The 14,231-nt window shown below is 44.2% G+C and overlaps 1 protein-coding gene across 2 annotated transcripts in view; it reads right to left on the bottom strand.

Moving 5' to 3' along the window:
- Positions 1-14,231, bottom strand: part of LOC137452734 (cytosolic phospholipase A2 epsilon-like) — a 42,463-nt gene that overhangs the window by 18,651 nt on the left and 9,581 nt on the right. For both annotated transcript variants that reach the window (XM_068161381.1, XM_068161382.1), the window contains 5 exons: positions 8,663-8,799; positions 7,732-7,863; positions 6,472-6,512; positions 1,199-1,241; positions 214-277 (listed from right to left, as the gene is read on the bottom strand). In XM_068161381.1, coding sequence (XP_068017482.1) covers positions 214-277; positions 1,199-1,241; positions 6,472-6,512; positions 7,732-7,863; positions 8,663-8,799 — 417 coding nt within the window. The remainder of the gene's footprint in view (positions 1-213; positions 278-1,198; positions 1,242-6,471; positions 6,513-7,731; positions 7,864-8,662; positions 8,800-14,231) is intronic.

Genomic DNA, 14,231 nt, shown 5'->3' with positions numbered 1-14,231 from the left:
AATTTTGCATTGGTGTAAGATTTGCCTTAGAATGAAAGACCTGACTAACCTGAATTTTGACATACAATCTTTCTGGCAGGTGGGGCATGGCAAAGCCAAACATTACGTGACAAAGCTTAGATCCGTGCACAACTGATCATTAATTTTTCAACATCTGTTATAACAACTGAATCACAGCACAGGAACAATAGGTTAATGAAGCAATAACCTCACTTGTGGATTGCTGCTTCAGCTTCCCCGTATCCACTCTGACCTCCAAACAGGAAACCTCTCGTGCCTGCAGCAAGAGCGGATAAATGGTGATTTAGAGAACTGTGAATGTCATTGTTAGTGATACACACTGTTCCCAACCAACCCCTCTGGATGATCAGTGAGCAACACAGTTGTTATCTAATACTATGCCTTCAAATAACATGAGGACAATGGTGACATGGTATATTCTCTAAGTTTGAAAGTGAAGAGGAACAACTCACATGCTGCTTGAACTTGAGAGACAGTCAACTAAAGAATAATAGAATCACAGGGTGGTAGGGGTTGGATATGGAGATCATCTAGTCCAACCCTCTGCTGAGATAGGTTCACCTAGAGTGAGTTGCACAGGGTTTTGAATTTCTCCATAGAAGGAGACTCCACAACCTCTCTGGGCAATGTGGTCCAGAGCTCTTGTCACCTTTAAAATAAAGAAGTTTTTCCTCATGTTCATATGCAACTTCCTGTGTTCCAGTTTGTGTCCCTTGCCCCTTATCCAGTCACTAAGTATCACCAAAAATAATCTGGCCCCATCCTCTTGATAGCTGACCTTTAGATATTGGTAAGATCCCCAAGATGAGTGCTATTCAAATAACAGGCATATTGAGATATTGGACTCTTCTCATAAGCTTTTTATCACTTTCTTCATCAACCCCTGACTGTTCTGGGTATAATGTGGGAATAATGGGTAGGTAATTCAATTGTATAGAAGAAAATAGGTGACAAATGAATGCTGAGAGCAACCTCACAGCGTGCCTTCACAGAAGGTGGCACTGCACCGGAGTGATGGCAAAACAGAGATCCTTAGTGCCACAAGAGATCCTTGTTCTCAGCAGAATAGTGTGTCTGGTAGTGCTTGCTTTGGGACACAGCTCAAGGTTTCCAGAGTTTAAAAGAATGAACATTTGTTGAAGAGTCACAGGAAAAATTGTATAGAAATATACATTACCACTAGCACTCCATTAGTAATAATGGCATCAGGATAGTCCAGCCTGGAAAATAAAGCAGAAAATATAGAGTCATGGATGGGACAACTTGAAGAACTATTTGAGTCTGTGTGTTAGCACATTACTCATTTTACCTCCATCATCTTTGACATTTCTGACTTCAATATTCTCACTCAAAAACACTTCGAAGTTTTTGTCAAGCGTAGTTCTAGGTGACAGGCTAAGTAGCAAGTCCCATCCAGTCATGTCAGAATACAAAACTGGGCTTTCACTCCTGTGGGGTTTTCACACCATGTAATGAATTCTGAAATGTGACATAGTGAGGCTGGGGGCTGTTACATCCATCTTGATTGTTTTGAGAGTCTGACCCACGGTTTTTTCAGCTGAAACACTTACACACTTGCCTAGACAGCAACAGTTTTCAAAATAGCACCTTAGCAGCAGAAGAAATTGTACTCACCCCTGCAAAGGGATTTGCAAAACACACATGGGACTGTAAGAAATGAGTGTCTATGTAGATGTGTTTCCACTTTTTCATCTAAGGGCAGAAGTGGATTCAAATAAAGCAGAAGCCAATTGTTGCATTTTAAAATCTTTTTTCCTTCAGCTAAATCAGCCAATGTGTCATTAAGGATATCTTTAAAAATCACCATTTCATTACATTGGAGGTGTAAATCCATACAGTATCTCAATAATCCAAGTAGGTCCAAAGGGAATACATAGATACACACACACATAAAATAATAAGGACTGAGCACCAAATCCCCAGCCTGCCTCAGAGAGTGTGAGCTGTTTATTCTGACTTTACAAGTTATGGATGATACACTCTGTAGTGTCACATATTTACATAGTTGAGGTATCTATTTAGTCTCAGCTGAAAACAGGGATAAAATCTGACTTTAAAACCAGATTAATTACATTACTATAATCCAGAAAAGCAGGACACAGTCTCAAGCTGTGCCAGGTGAAGTTTAGGCCGGATGCTAGGAAGAAGTTCTTCACAGAAAGAGTGATTGGTCATTGAAACAGGCTGCCCAGGGAGGTGGTGGAGTCACCATCATTGGAAGTGTCTAAGAAGAGACTGGGTGGGGCACTCAGTGCCATGGTTTAGTTGATTAGATGGTGTTGGGTGATAGGTTGGACTCAATGATCTCTGAGGTCTTTTCCAACCTGGTTAATTCTATATTCTGTATTTCAGTTTAAACAGCCACGAAAATAGCTTTGTAAAATTTCCTGTGACAAAGAATTCTCCCAAAGCTTCAAAGCTTATAAACAGCTTGAAATTTCATTTCCAGATCAGTATTTTTCTTATAGAAGAAAACATGAATTGGCTGCATACAGTGCAGACCTCTCAGGAAAAACTTTCAAGTGAAACAAACTAAGCCACCACCACCACCAAACAAACAAACAAACAAACACACAACATGAAAGCTGCTGCCCTCGAGCAGCAATGACAGAAAAGGTAAGGTCATTGGACACAGGCTGCTGACTTGTAAGCTTTAGTGCTTTTTGTGTTATTTTCTGGTGATTATCAAAGGTAACGTGGACTCTCCTTTGTGTTTCCACCAGTAGTACTGCTTGAGGTATTGGTATCAGCAAGTTAGACTTAGTTAGGAGGTCCAAGGCATGGCCTTCAAACAGAGTGGAAGAACCTGCTGTGTTAGATAGAATGGCTTGGAAGGCTCCTGGGAAGAAGCAGGACAACACAGGTGTTAAGCACTGACATCTGAAATGTCCCTCTTGGGGTGTCACCACTGTTGTAAGGAAGTCCAGCTGCTACTGTCACTTGTTGATTACTCCCCGCACTGCACCTGCAACCTTTATATCCCACATTTCAAGGCTTCTGCTGATCACAGCATAAGGAAGATGCTTCTAATCTTTCATATTATTGCTATTATTATTTTTAGACTGATTATATACAGATTTGTTTTATGAAGAACAAGGGCACTCACCTTTCTCCAGAGGTTTGGAGATTAGCTGTGACTAGAAACTCAGCTGAGAAGAAATCTTACTATTCAGGTTAGAAGGGACCTATGAATATTTTTTCTATCTCTGGAGCACTGAAAAACATCAGCTTCTCAGGATTAGCTGGTAATTTCCTGAACAGCCAACCTACTCTTATACAGCTCTTGTCACACATACAAACACTGATGTCCTCTCCCCCATCACAGTTTGTGATTAGTGGTCTTTTAGAATGCAGACCTCAGGTTTACTGTGAGAACTGGGGGCATATTGTGGCCTGTGGCAGGGGAAGGCAGAACAGGGATCCTGGGCATCCTTCTGCTCTAAATGTCTATTAAAGGGATGGATAAGACTTCAATGGGCTCTGTGAGCCCAGGGATCACTTCCTACCACTTGATACATCTCAGACTCCTGCCTTCTCCTTTTTATATCGTGCCTGACTCATAATAAAATGGGCAATATTGAATGGGAAGTTACAGACATTCAAACTCATATTGCATTTCACATTTAGAGTTCACTTCTGTGCTGTGCTACATTTTAACAGAGAATCTGGATTGTTTGACACTTATCTACAAAATTTTAGTTCTTTCATATCAGATCTAGCCTCTCCTTTTAGTGGCCTCCACAAAGTGAAGGATACTTTTCTGAGCTTTCTGACTACCCAAAAAAAAAGCATGGGAGAGGGTCATTATTTCAGTAAAGAAAATTGTATTCACCTCATAGATTATTTGTTTGTTATCTTTCTTAACCTAAAACTTTGGCCTTCAGTGCCCCTTGAGGCTCTGTGAACTCCTGCTGCAAAGACAAACAGGACATTTGGCCTCTGACAGCTGAGGACTTAGCCTGCTCTGAGAGTTTCTTCAGCAGTGCCCAAAACACATAGCTAGCATAATCTGCTGGTCCCCACACATAGGGGGCAAACTTCTCAACATAACACAGCAGAACTACAGAAAGAAAAAAAATACTTTTATTTTGGTTTTAAATCATGCTTTTGCCATATTTCAATAATTAACATTTAGCCTTTATACAACTTTTTGTACACCTATTTACATTTATTTGCGTTAAGTGGGCTTTGTTTTCAGCATAGGCTTTCACAGTTGAAAAAGAAGGAAAGGGAAAGGGAGCTGAGATGAAAGGTTGTGTAACAGAGGTCCTTCATTCTTCTAAGAGCTGGTTGAGATTCGCCTCCTCAGCTTGGGATACCTGAAAAACAGAAAAGGCCAAAAAGAAGATCAGTGGACCAGACAAATACTCTGGTGGCCTCAGACCTCTTTGTGGAAACTTGAAGTACCTTTTAGTTCATCAGAAGTCTCTTTGTGGCCCGTCAGTGTCAGGTGTGGGCTTCAGAAGAGGTCAGAGGGGAGGGGGATGTTGAGTGAGCGAAGCCACCTGGTCAAGCGGGACCCAGTGCCTGTAGCAGCCCGTAGAGGCTCATGCTGATTCTGGACACTAGTGGAGACACAAAGGAGAGTCCACGTTACCTTTGATAATCACCAGAAAATAGCACAAAAAGCGCTATAGCTTGCAAGTCAGCAGCCTGTGTACAATGACCTTACCTTTTCTGTCATTGCTGCTTGAGGGCAGCAGCTTTCATGCCATCTGGGCGTGTGCTATGGGCCCATAAAACACTGGGCAGGCGTTTGCAATCCCTTGGCTCTGTTGCTGTTGAAAAGGCACTTGGAGGAAGGAGCATGCCTTCCTCTCTGTGTCCTTAGGATCAAACATCTGACTCTCAGTGCCTGCCATGAGTAGTGGCAGCAGAGAGGTGGAGTATTTGAAGGTACTGCAGGAGTGGCGTGTGGGCGAGTCAAAACTAGAGGGGGCACACATCTTGCAGTCGTGGAAACCAAGCTACCAAAATGAAGGTTTTCTTCCATTTTAAATAAAAGGTAAAGTGTAAAAATGCGGGAACCCATTTCATACAGCCTACCAGTGTATCATGAGGGAATGTTTACAATGTTCATTGGTAACAGTAACAGCAAGCAATTTTTGCCGTGAGGCCAACAGGCAAACCAAAATAGGAGTGACAAAGCCACCACTGTTGGTGTAGTCATCTGAAATGCTGGAAAGAAAGACCAGGCTCATACAGTAAATTTTAAAGCTGGTGAAGTCTGAAATCAAGATGCAGAAGGAATGAGAAATCAGTTCAGATAGGTAGTGCCAGACAAAAAGTGTTGGTGGGAGTAACTCTTAATTTCAGATATAAGTTGCCATATTTACTCCAAAAAAAAGCAGCTCTCATTGTTCCCATCCCAATGTCAGATTTGTAGAAACTGTCCCTCATGGTTACCTGTACTACTTCTTAGCTGTAGGATTGGCTCTCCCACTCTGAACATTAATCTCTGTCAACACTTCCCCCATCCAGCAATGCCAAATATTTTTGTCACACCCTGATGAGCTTATTTAACAGAGAGTCTGGTTTGGTCCATAGCTTTTTGTTGGCCCATCTCAGCTACTTCAGTCTGTAAGAGGTTATAAGCAGGGCTCTTTGCATTACCTTTGATAATCTCTTGTTTCCAATTTTAGTGAACAAATCCTTCCATTAATTACTCTTGACATTATAATTTTCTATGCTGGGGGGGGAATCCCCTCTAAAGAGCTTACCATGATCATAATATTCCATGACTTGAAGATGTGCTTACACCTTTATTCCAGACTCAACTGATGGGCAGAACATCATTGACTCCATCTAGCACAGCTTTCAAGCCTACCAAGTGAAGCTAGTAATGCTCCTCCAGTTTTCCTGGTTCCTTAGTCCTCAGCCTCCCACAGTGACCTTTGCACCTTACTTTAAGCAGAGTATTCAGCTCCCCTCTCTGCTGTAGGTGATACTCAAGTCTACCACAGCTTCACATGTGTAGCCAGATGAGTTGAATAGGTCAAGTTACAGAAGAGCATTTTATAGTGCTGTAGATTTGAAAAGCCAGATTTCCAGAGGAGACAGGAAACAGTGAGGCTTGGAACCCCTTCTTCTAAGGGTCAGCATTTCCTGAATATTGTAACAGTCCTCACAGTTCCTTGTGTATTGATGCAATAACATAAAGAGAACAAGAGGAAGTTGGTGCCCAGAAGGTAGCAAAAAGAAAAAAAAAGAAGACATTTTCAGCAATTTTTAACCTAAAACTATGTGTTTTGACATTCTCACTTACTAGACTTGAATGAAAACATATAGATGTGGCTTTCAGAGACTGCAAGTTTAAGAAGCACTGTCACATATGAACCAGCTTTGCAGACTACTTTCATACTTGAATGTATATTATTTGAATATATATTTGAACACAACAGTTTATATAGAATTTGGAATTCTACTCACGTGTTCTGCAATGTGAACTCCACCTCCAGCTCTTCACGTGCCTAAAGAGGCAGGGGTGGGAAGAAAGAAAGGCACATTACTTATTTTTCAGAATAGAATAGAATAGACCAGACCAGACCAGACCAGGTTGGAAAAGACTTTCAAGATCATCAAGTCCAACCTATCATCCAACACTATCTAATCAACTAAACCATGGCACCAAACACCCCATCCTGTCTTTTCTTAAACACCTCCAGTGACTGTGACTCCACCACCTCCCTGGGCAGCACATTCCAATGGCCAATCTCTCTTTCTGGGAAGAACTTCTTCCTAACATCCAGCCTAAACTTCCCCTGGCACAGCTTGAGACTGTGTCCTCTTGTTCTGTCACTGATTGCCTGGGAGAAGAGACCAACCCCCAGCTGGCTACAGCCTCCCTTCAGGTAGCTGTAGAGAGCAATAAGGTCTCCCCTGAGCCTCTCCTTCTCCAGGCTAAGCAACCCCAGCTCCCTCAGCCTCTCCTCATAGGGCTTGTGTTCCAAACCCCTCTCCATCTTTGTTGCCCTTCTCTGGACACGTTCCAGCAACTCAACCTCCTTCCTAAACTGAGAAGCCCATAACTGGACATAGTACTCAAGGTGTGGCCTAACCAGTGATGACTACAGGGGCAGAATGACCTCCTTGCTCCTGCTGGCCACACTGCTCCTGATCCAGGCCAGGATGCCATTGGCCTTCTTGTCTTTCACCAAACCTGTTACATATAATTTGCAAAAGATCTATTTAGAACAAATTCATGGGGCACAAAAGCCCCACGGTGCCAAGTAAAGATAATGAGTTTAAAGATACTGGGGGTATGTGTTTAACTCTAAGCACTATGTAAGCATGCAGACATAGGAACTGTTATTTTGCTAAAACAACCATTTTTCAGGTTTTAATTCCCAACACAACAAGAATCAGCTGCTTTAATTACAGCTTAAAGTGGCTGAAAATTCAGAAATTATACCAAAGGCCAATAACCATGCCACAAAGTAATCATAATTAATGCACCAGGAAATTAGTTCTAGCTGGTTCCATCTTAGATTTTTAGCAAAGATTTGTCCTTAATAAAGCACAGATTTGTTCTTAATAAAACCTGGAGCACTCCTACAGGGAATTTAAGTCTTTCTCATAACAGCAGCAAAATACATTTCAAATAGATTTTTCCTTTAATTAAATACTTTCAAAGGATGTATTCAGATGAAAGGAAAGTTTGCTTTTGTTCTCAGCAATTCCATTGCTCACCTGTGGATTCAGCTGAAACTTCACTCGAACAGTCCGGCCTACAGTGAGTTTATCTATGTCAAAGAGAACTGTGCAGAGTTCATCATCCCTGGTGACTGTGTCTTCATCACAGACCTTTAGTTCTAGCACATTCTGCAAGAAGAGTTTAAGAATATCAGAGAGTTATTTCTGCATCTCGTTTCTGTGTCTTTCTGTATCTATAGATGGGGCTCAGAGCAATCTTATCTCGTTGAAGATGTGCAGAGGGGTTGGACTAGATGACCTTAATGCTCTCTTACAACCCAAATAATTTTGTGATATCTAAGAGCTCCCTAAGGCAGGAAAATCTCAAGATTAGGTTGTCCTCCCTCTCCAGTGTTAGGAGAAGGAAAAAATGAGAAACAGAAAAGGGAAAGAGACTTGGGAGTATTAGAATCCATATTACTGATAATTGCACATACACAAGGCAGAAGGCTTGTCTGCCTGAGGAAATAAGTAAGACAATCAGATCACGCAGAACATTCATGAATTTGTGATCAATAACTGTATTAAATGTTTCTACACTTATTTTAGGGCATTTGGTTCTAAGTACATAAACGATGTTTAAAAGATTTCCTTTTGGCCATATCTAGAACTAACTGATCTTGCTGTTATCTATATGTGAACTTTATCCCAGGTTTCATTTGTGTATGTCAAGATGCAGAAGAGGACAGGAAGGCCACATTCTGCAGGACATTTAACTGCTTCAGTACAGCAGGTATTCAGTTAACAAATAGCTGGAGCACAACAAAACCAAGGAGGACGTAAGCAACAGAGGGCTGGGTTTATTTCTGAGGACTCCAATACCTCCAGTGTTTGGAAATAGTTAAATACATATTGTCATATTGCAATTTTGCATTATCTGCTGACCACCTGCAGACAGCAAATGGTGAGAAACATCTATTTTCACTACCTTGACTCGACGGTCAATCTTGTAGCAGAAAGCTTCATTCCAGACAGGGTTTTTGCTGTTCCTGATGGTTCTGGTCCGAACCTTCTCATTTGAGGCAGTAGGCAGCCACAGTGTCACATAACAGTCTGAAAGAGTGACTGTGCAACAAGAAGAGCATAGAGATATAGTATCCAGAGAAAGAATTACTGCACTGTGGACATTTAACCCTCATACAACAAAGAGAACTTTATATGGGATCTCATCCTGGATATCTTAGTAAGAAATGTAAATACACAATGAAGCACTCAGAGGCAAACAAAACATCCTCACACATTTGCCATACTAATTCTCACCTTTTCACTTTATGTCAGACTTACTTTCTTTTTAAAAGATTACTTCATATTTGACATAGTATTGTACTCCATGTGCAGTACATGCACACCTATCCACGCTGTATTCAGCTTTATATTGATGGTTATCCAATTAACTGGGGCATTGGTAACTTTGCCAAAACATAAGAATATCTACTGGTATGTGCCCACTGCCACATGCACTCACATCAGGTCTGGAATGGCTGCTCTATCACTCAGGGAACACACCTCAAAACATCCAATCTAAGCTTTTCATAGTATCATTCAGGGTTGGAAGGGACCACAAGGATCATCTAGTTCCAACCCCTCTGCCGTGGGCAGGGACACCCCACGCTAGATCAGGCTGGCCACAGCCTCATCCAGGCTGGGCTTAAACACCTCCAGGAACGGGGCCTCGACCACCTCCCTGGACAACCCATTCCAGGGTTTCACCACTCTCATGGTGAAGAACCTCCTCCTCACCTCCAGCCTGAATCTCCCCACCTCCAGCTTCATTCCATTCCCCCTAGCCCTATCACTACCTGAGATCCTGCAGAGAGACTTCTTGTTAAGGAATTCCTCCCCAGATTTTGTTCCTTAACTAATTACCAAAGTTTACTTTATTGATGTCCTGCTTTATATGAAGAACAATAGACATTTTTTTGTCAAAAAGTAAAGTGATCCCACACCAAAACTGAGAACTTTGATTTCCTTATCACAAATGAGAGTGTGCCAATTTCACAGTATCACAGTATAACCACAGTTGGAAGAGACCTCGAGGATCATCAAATCCAACCTATCAACACAGACCTCATGACTAGACCATGGCACCAAGTGCCACGTCAATATTCATATTCATTCTTACATTTGGCCAAGCTTTTGCCAAAGCTGTGCTTTCTTCAGCGCTCTTTTGAAAACAAAAATCAGTTTCAGCATCACAGTTAAAATACTTTTCATTCTATTTCTTCCTACTATTCTGTGTGAAGACTAGAAAAATCATGCTGTCACTTGTGTCCTTGGGGGGGAAAAAAAGCCATAGGTGCCATCAAAGACATCACCTCTTCTCATGTTTGGAGGGAGAACCACAAGGGAGCAAGACAATGAAGTTTGATACAGGTTCCCACAGCTTTTCTCTTATACCCATAAAGCAACACCTAGTCTCCCTATTTCACATTAGCAATGTTCTACCAGTCATCTGGTTCTTACAGCAACCCTGTGAGTCAGAAGTGGTCAAATAACCCATAATCAATCCCTGCATCATTCTCAGAACCTGTAACAGTGTTATTACATCATATTAAGCACAATTTTCTTTGTGTATTGTTTCTTTATCTTTCAGTAACAACTACAGGTTTAGGGTTTTTTTTTCTGCCAGCCGTATCTTTGCCTTTATGATGTATTTATCCATATTATCACTGTCAGCTAATCCTTGACACTAACAGTGAAAAAGGAAAATATTTCCAGAAAGCAGCCTTAGCCAAACCACTCAGAGAAGAATGACTTATCAGGGGTTCATCAGAGGCACAAGTGTAGGCAGATGAACATGTCAATGTTTAATGGTAATTAATGCTGCAGCTTCCATTTTCAAAGGGCTTGAGACACACTGATTAATTGCCTCACTGTAGCAACATAAGGATGAAGCAAATAAGTACATTAAGAAAACTAAAATCATTTGCCCAAGATCCCATACTGCAGTCAGTGTAGATTTCCAGACCCTTGCCCAAATCTACCCACGTTATCTTGATCTGGAACACCACTGGGGAGAAACACTTAGAAGCATATTTATTTTTGGCTGGTGCAGTAAATAGGAGGGGGGGGGGGGGGGGGGGGGGGGGAAATAGACCAAGAAGAAATATTTGCTTCAGTAAATTAAGAACAAACACCTCACTGACATGAAAGTAGAGGAAAAAGCCTCCAACACTGACATGGGGTCCACTGAGATTTAATCAGAAAATCAGGATAGCTAAAAATGAGTGGTAACTCAGAATTGTAACAAGCAGCATAGTGTATTACAAGAGGGATATGGAGGTGCTGGAAGGTGTCCAGAGAAGGGCCACAAGGATGATCAGAGGGCTGGAGCACCTCTCCTATGAGGACAGACTGAAGGAGTTGGGGCTGTTCAGTCTGGAGAAGAGAAGGCTCCAAGGTGACCTCATTGTGGCCTTCCAGTATCTGAAGGGGGCCTACAGGAAGGCTGGGGAGGGACTTCTCAGGATCTCAGGTAGTGATAGGACTAGGGGGAAAGGAATGAAGCTGGAGGTGGGGAGATTCAGGCTGGATGTGAGGTGGAAGTTCTTCAGCATGAGAGTGGTGAAACCCTAGAATGGGTTGTCGAGGGAGGTGGTTGGGGGTGCCATCCCTGGAGGTGTTTAAGCCCAGGCTGGATGAGGCTCTGGCCAGCCTGATCTAGTGTGGGGTGTCAGGGGGGTTGGAACTAGATGATCCTTGTGGTCTCTTCCAACCCTGACTGATACTATGATACCATTGTAAACAGACAGAATATTTTTCCATAGTTAAAAATACTCAGATTTTGAGGAAAACTAAAGGAAATGCTTGCCTTTTCAATGCCTTAGAAAATGCAAAGCCTGCCTGAACTATCCTTCCAACTGCAGACACACACAAAACCCCTAGTTTTCCACAATAGAGTTTCTTTGCAAAATTAATTCTTTTATGAGAAAATAGTACAGTGGAAAAGATTTCAAGCCTCTGTGCCAGACACACTTTAAATAAACCCTTAGGATACCTAAATCCTCAGTTCAGGAAGTTTCACTGTAGTAAGGAGTGTGAGCAAGTTGTTAAGGGCAACAAAGCTGGTGAGAGGTCTGGAGCACAAGCCCTATGAGGAGAGGCTGAGGGAGCTGGGGTTGCTTTGCCTGGAGAAGAGGAGGCTTATTGCTGTCTACAACTCCCTGAAGGGAGGTTGTAGACAGGTGGAGGTTGGTCTATTTTCCCAGGCAACCATCAACAGAACAAGAGGACACAGTCTCAAGCTGCACCAGGGGAGGTTTAGGCTGGATGTTAGGAAGAAATTCTTCCCAGAAAGAGAGACTGGCCATTGGAATATGCTGCCCAGGGAGGTGGTGGAGTCACCATCACTGGAGATGTTTAAGAAGAGACTGGATGAGGTGTTTGGTGCCCTGGTTTAGTTGATTAGATGGTGTTGGGTGGGTGATAGGTTGGACTTGATGATATTGAAGGTCTTTTCCAACCTGGTTAGTTCAATTCTATTCTATACCATGCTGTGCTATGCTATTCCTGAGAAGGATAAAAATAATGAACTGAAGCATAAGCATGCACCCTGCTGGACTACACAGATGCACACACAACAGTGCACACAGTTTTGCAGATGCAATTGCAGTGACTTCCTGGTCAGATCACATATTTGGTTGGTGCAAATCACCTCATAGGCATTTGACCATCTGCATTTTGGTAAATAAAAAGTTGTGCACACAATTGTAAGCCCACAAAGTGTCTGCTCCTGTACATAAATATATCTTTTTAAATCTCTAAGACACCCAGAATGTGACAGTTTATAAGATGCTCTTGCTTTGTCTAATGAACTAAAATCCCTTTTTCAGGATGACAAGATAAATATCATAAAACAAAGCAGTTTGATCATCTGCCATTTCTAAAGTAAAAAAAAATGCTAAGATATAAGTAGTAAATGAGGCATTCAGTAAATCACAGCAGTTGGGGGGAGAGAGAGAAGGGGGGGAGAGAGAGAGAGAAGGGGGGGAGAGAGAGAGAGAAGGGGGGGAGAGAGAGAGAGAAGGGGGGGAGAGAGAGAGAGAAGGGGGGGAGAGAGAGAGAGAAGGGGGGGGAGAGAGAGAGAGAAGGGGGGGGAGAGAGAGAGAGAAGGGGGGGGAGAGAGAGAGAGAAGGGGGGGAGAGAGAGAGAGAAGGGGGGGAGAGAGAGAGAGAAGGGGGGGAGAGAGAGAGAGAAGGGGGGGAGAGGAGAGAGAGAGAGAAGGGGGGGAGAGAGAGAGAGAAGGGGGGGAGAGAGAGAGAGAAGGGGGGGAGAGAGAGAGAGAAGGGGGGGAGAGAGAGAGAGAAGGGGGGGAGAGAGAGAGAGAAGGGGGGGAGAGAGAGAGAGAAGGGGGGGAGAGAGAGAGAGAAGGGGGGGAGAGAGAGAGAGAAGGGGGGGAGAGAGAGAGAGAAGGGGGGGAGAGAGAGAGAGAAGGGGGGGAGAGAGAGAGAGAAGGGGGGGAGAGAGAGAGAGAAGGGGGGGAGAGAGAGAGAGAAGGGGGGGAGAGAGAGAGAGAAGGGGGGAGAGAGAGAGAGAAGGGGGGGAGAGAGAGAGAGAAGGGGGGGAGAGAGAGAGAGAAGGGGGGGAGAGAGAGAGAGAAGGGGGGGAGAGAGAGAGAGAAGGGGGGGAGAGAGAGAGAGAGAGGGGGGAGAGAGAGAGAGAAGGGGGGAGAGAGAGAGAAGGGGGGGAGAGAGAGAGAGAAGGGGGGAGAGAGAGAGAGAAGGGGGGGAGAGAGAGAGAGAGAAGGGGGGGAGAGAGAGAGAGAAGGGGGGAGAGAGAGAGAAGGGGGGGAGAGAGAGAGAGAAGGGGGGGAGAGAGAGAGAGAAGGGGGGGAGAGAGAGAGAGAAGGGGGGGAGAGAGAGAGAGAAGGGGGGGAGAGAGAGAGAGAAGGGGGGGAGAGAGAGAGAGAAGGGGGGGAGAGAGAGAGAGAAGGGGGGGAGAGAGAGAGAGAAGGGGGGGAGAGAGAGAGAGAAGGGGGGGAGAGAGAGAGAGAAGGGGGGGAGAGAGAGAGAGAGAGAGGGGGGGTGAGAGAGAGAGAGAAGGGGGGGAGAGAGAGAGAGAAGGGGGGGAGAGAGAGAGAGAAGGGGGGGAGAGAGAGAGAGAAGGGGGGGGAGAGAGAGAGAGAAGGGGGGGGAGAGAGAGAGAGAGAAGGGGGGAGAGAGAGAGAGAGAAGGGGGGGAGAGAGAGAGAGAAGGGGGGGAGAGAGAGAGAGAAGGGGGGGAGAGAGAGAGAGAGAAGGGGGGGAGAGAGAGAGAGAAGGGGGGGAGAGAGAGAGAGAAGGGGGGAGAGAGAGAGAGAGAAGGGGGGGAGAGAGAGAGAGAGAAGGGGGGGGAGAGAGAGAGAGAAGGGGGGGAGAGAGAGAGAGAGTAGGGGGGGAGAGAGAGAGAGAAGGGGGGAGAGAGAGAGAGAAGGGGGGGAGAGAGAGTGAGATGGGGAGGAAGTGGGGGGGTGAGAGAGAGAGGTAGGGGGGAGAGAGAGAGAGGGGGGGGAGAAGGGGG

This window comes from Melanerpes formicivorus, unplaced genomic scaffold (assembly GCF_026170545.1).
Source record: "Melanerpes formicivorus ecotype bairdi unplaced genomic scaffold, bMelFor1.0.p_v2 SCAF_58, whole genome shotgun sequence".
Lineage (NCBI taxonomy): Eukaryota > Metazoa > Chordata > Aves > Piciformes > Picidae > Melanerpes > Melanerpes formicivorus.
Note: the sequence above shows the minus strand (reverse complement) of the source record. Positions and strands in the feature narration are given on the sequence as shown.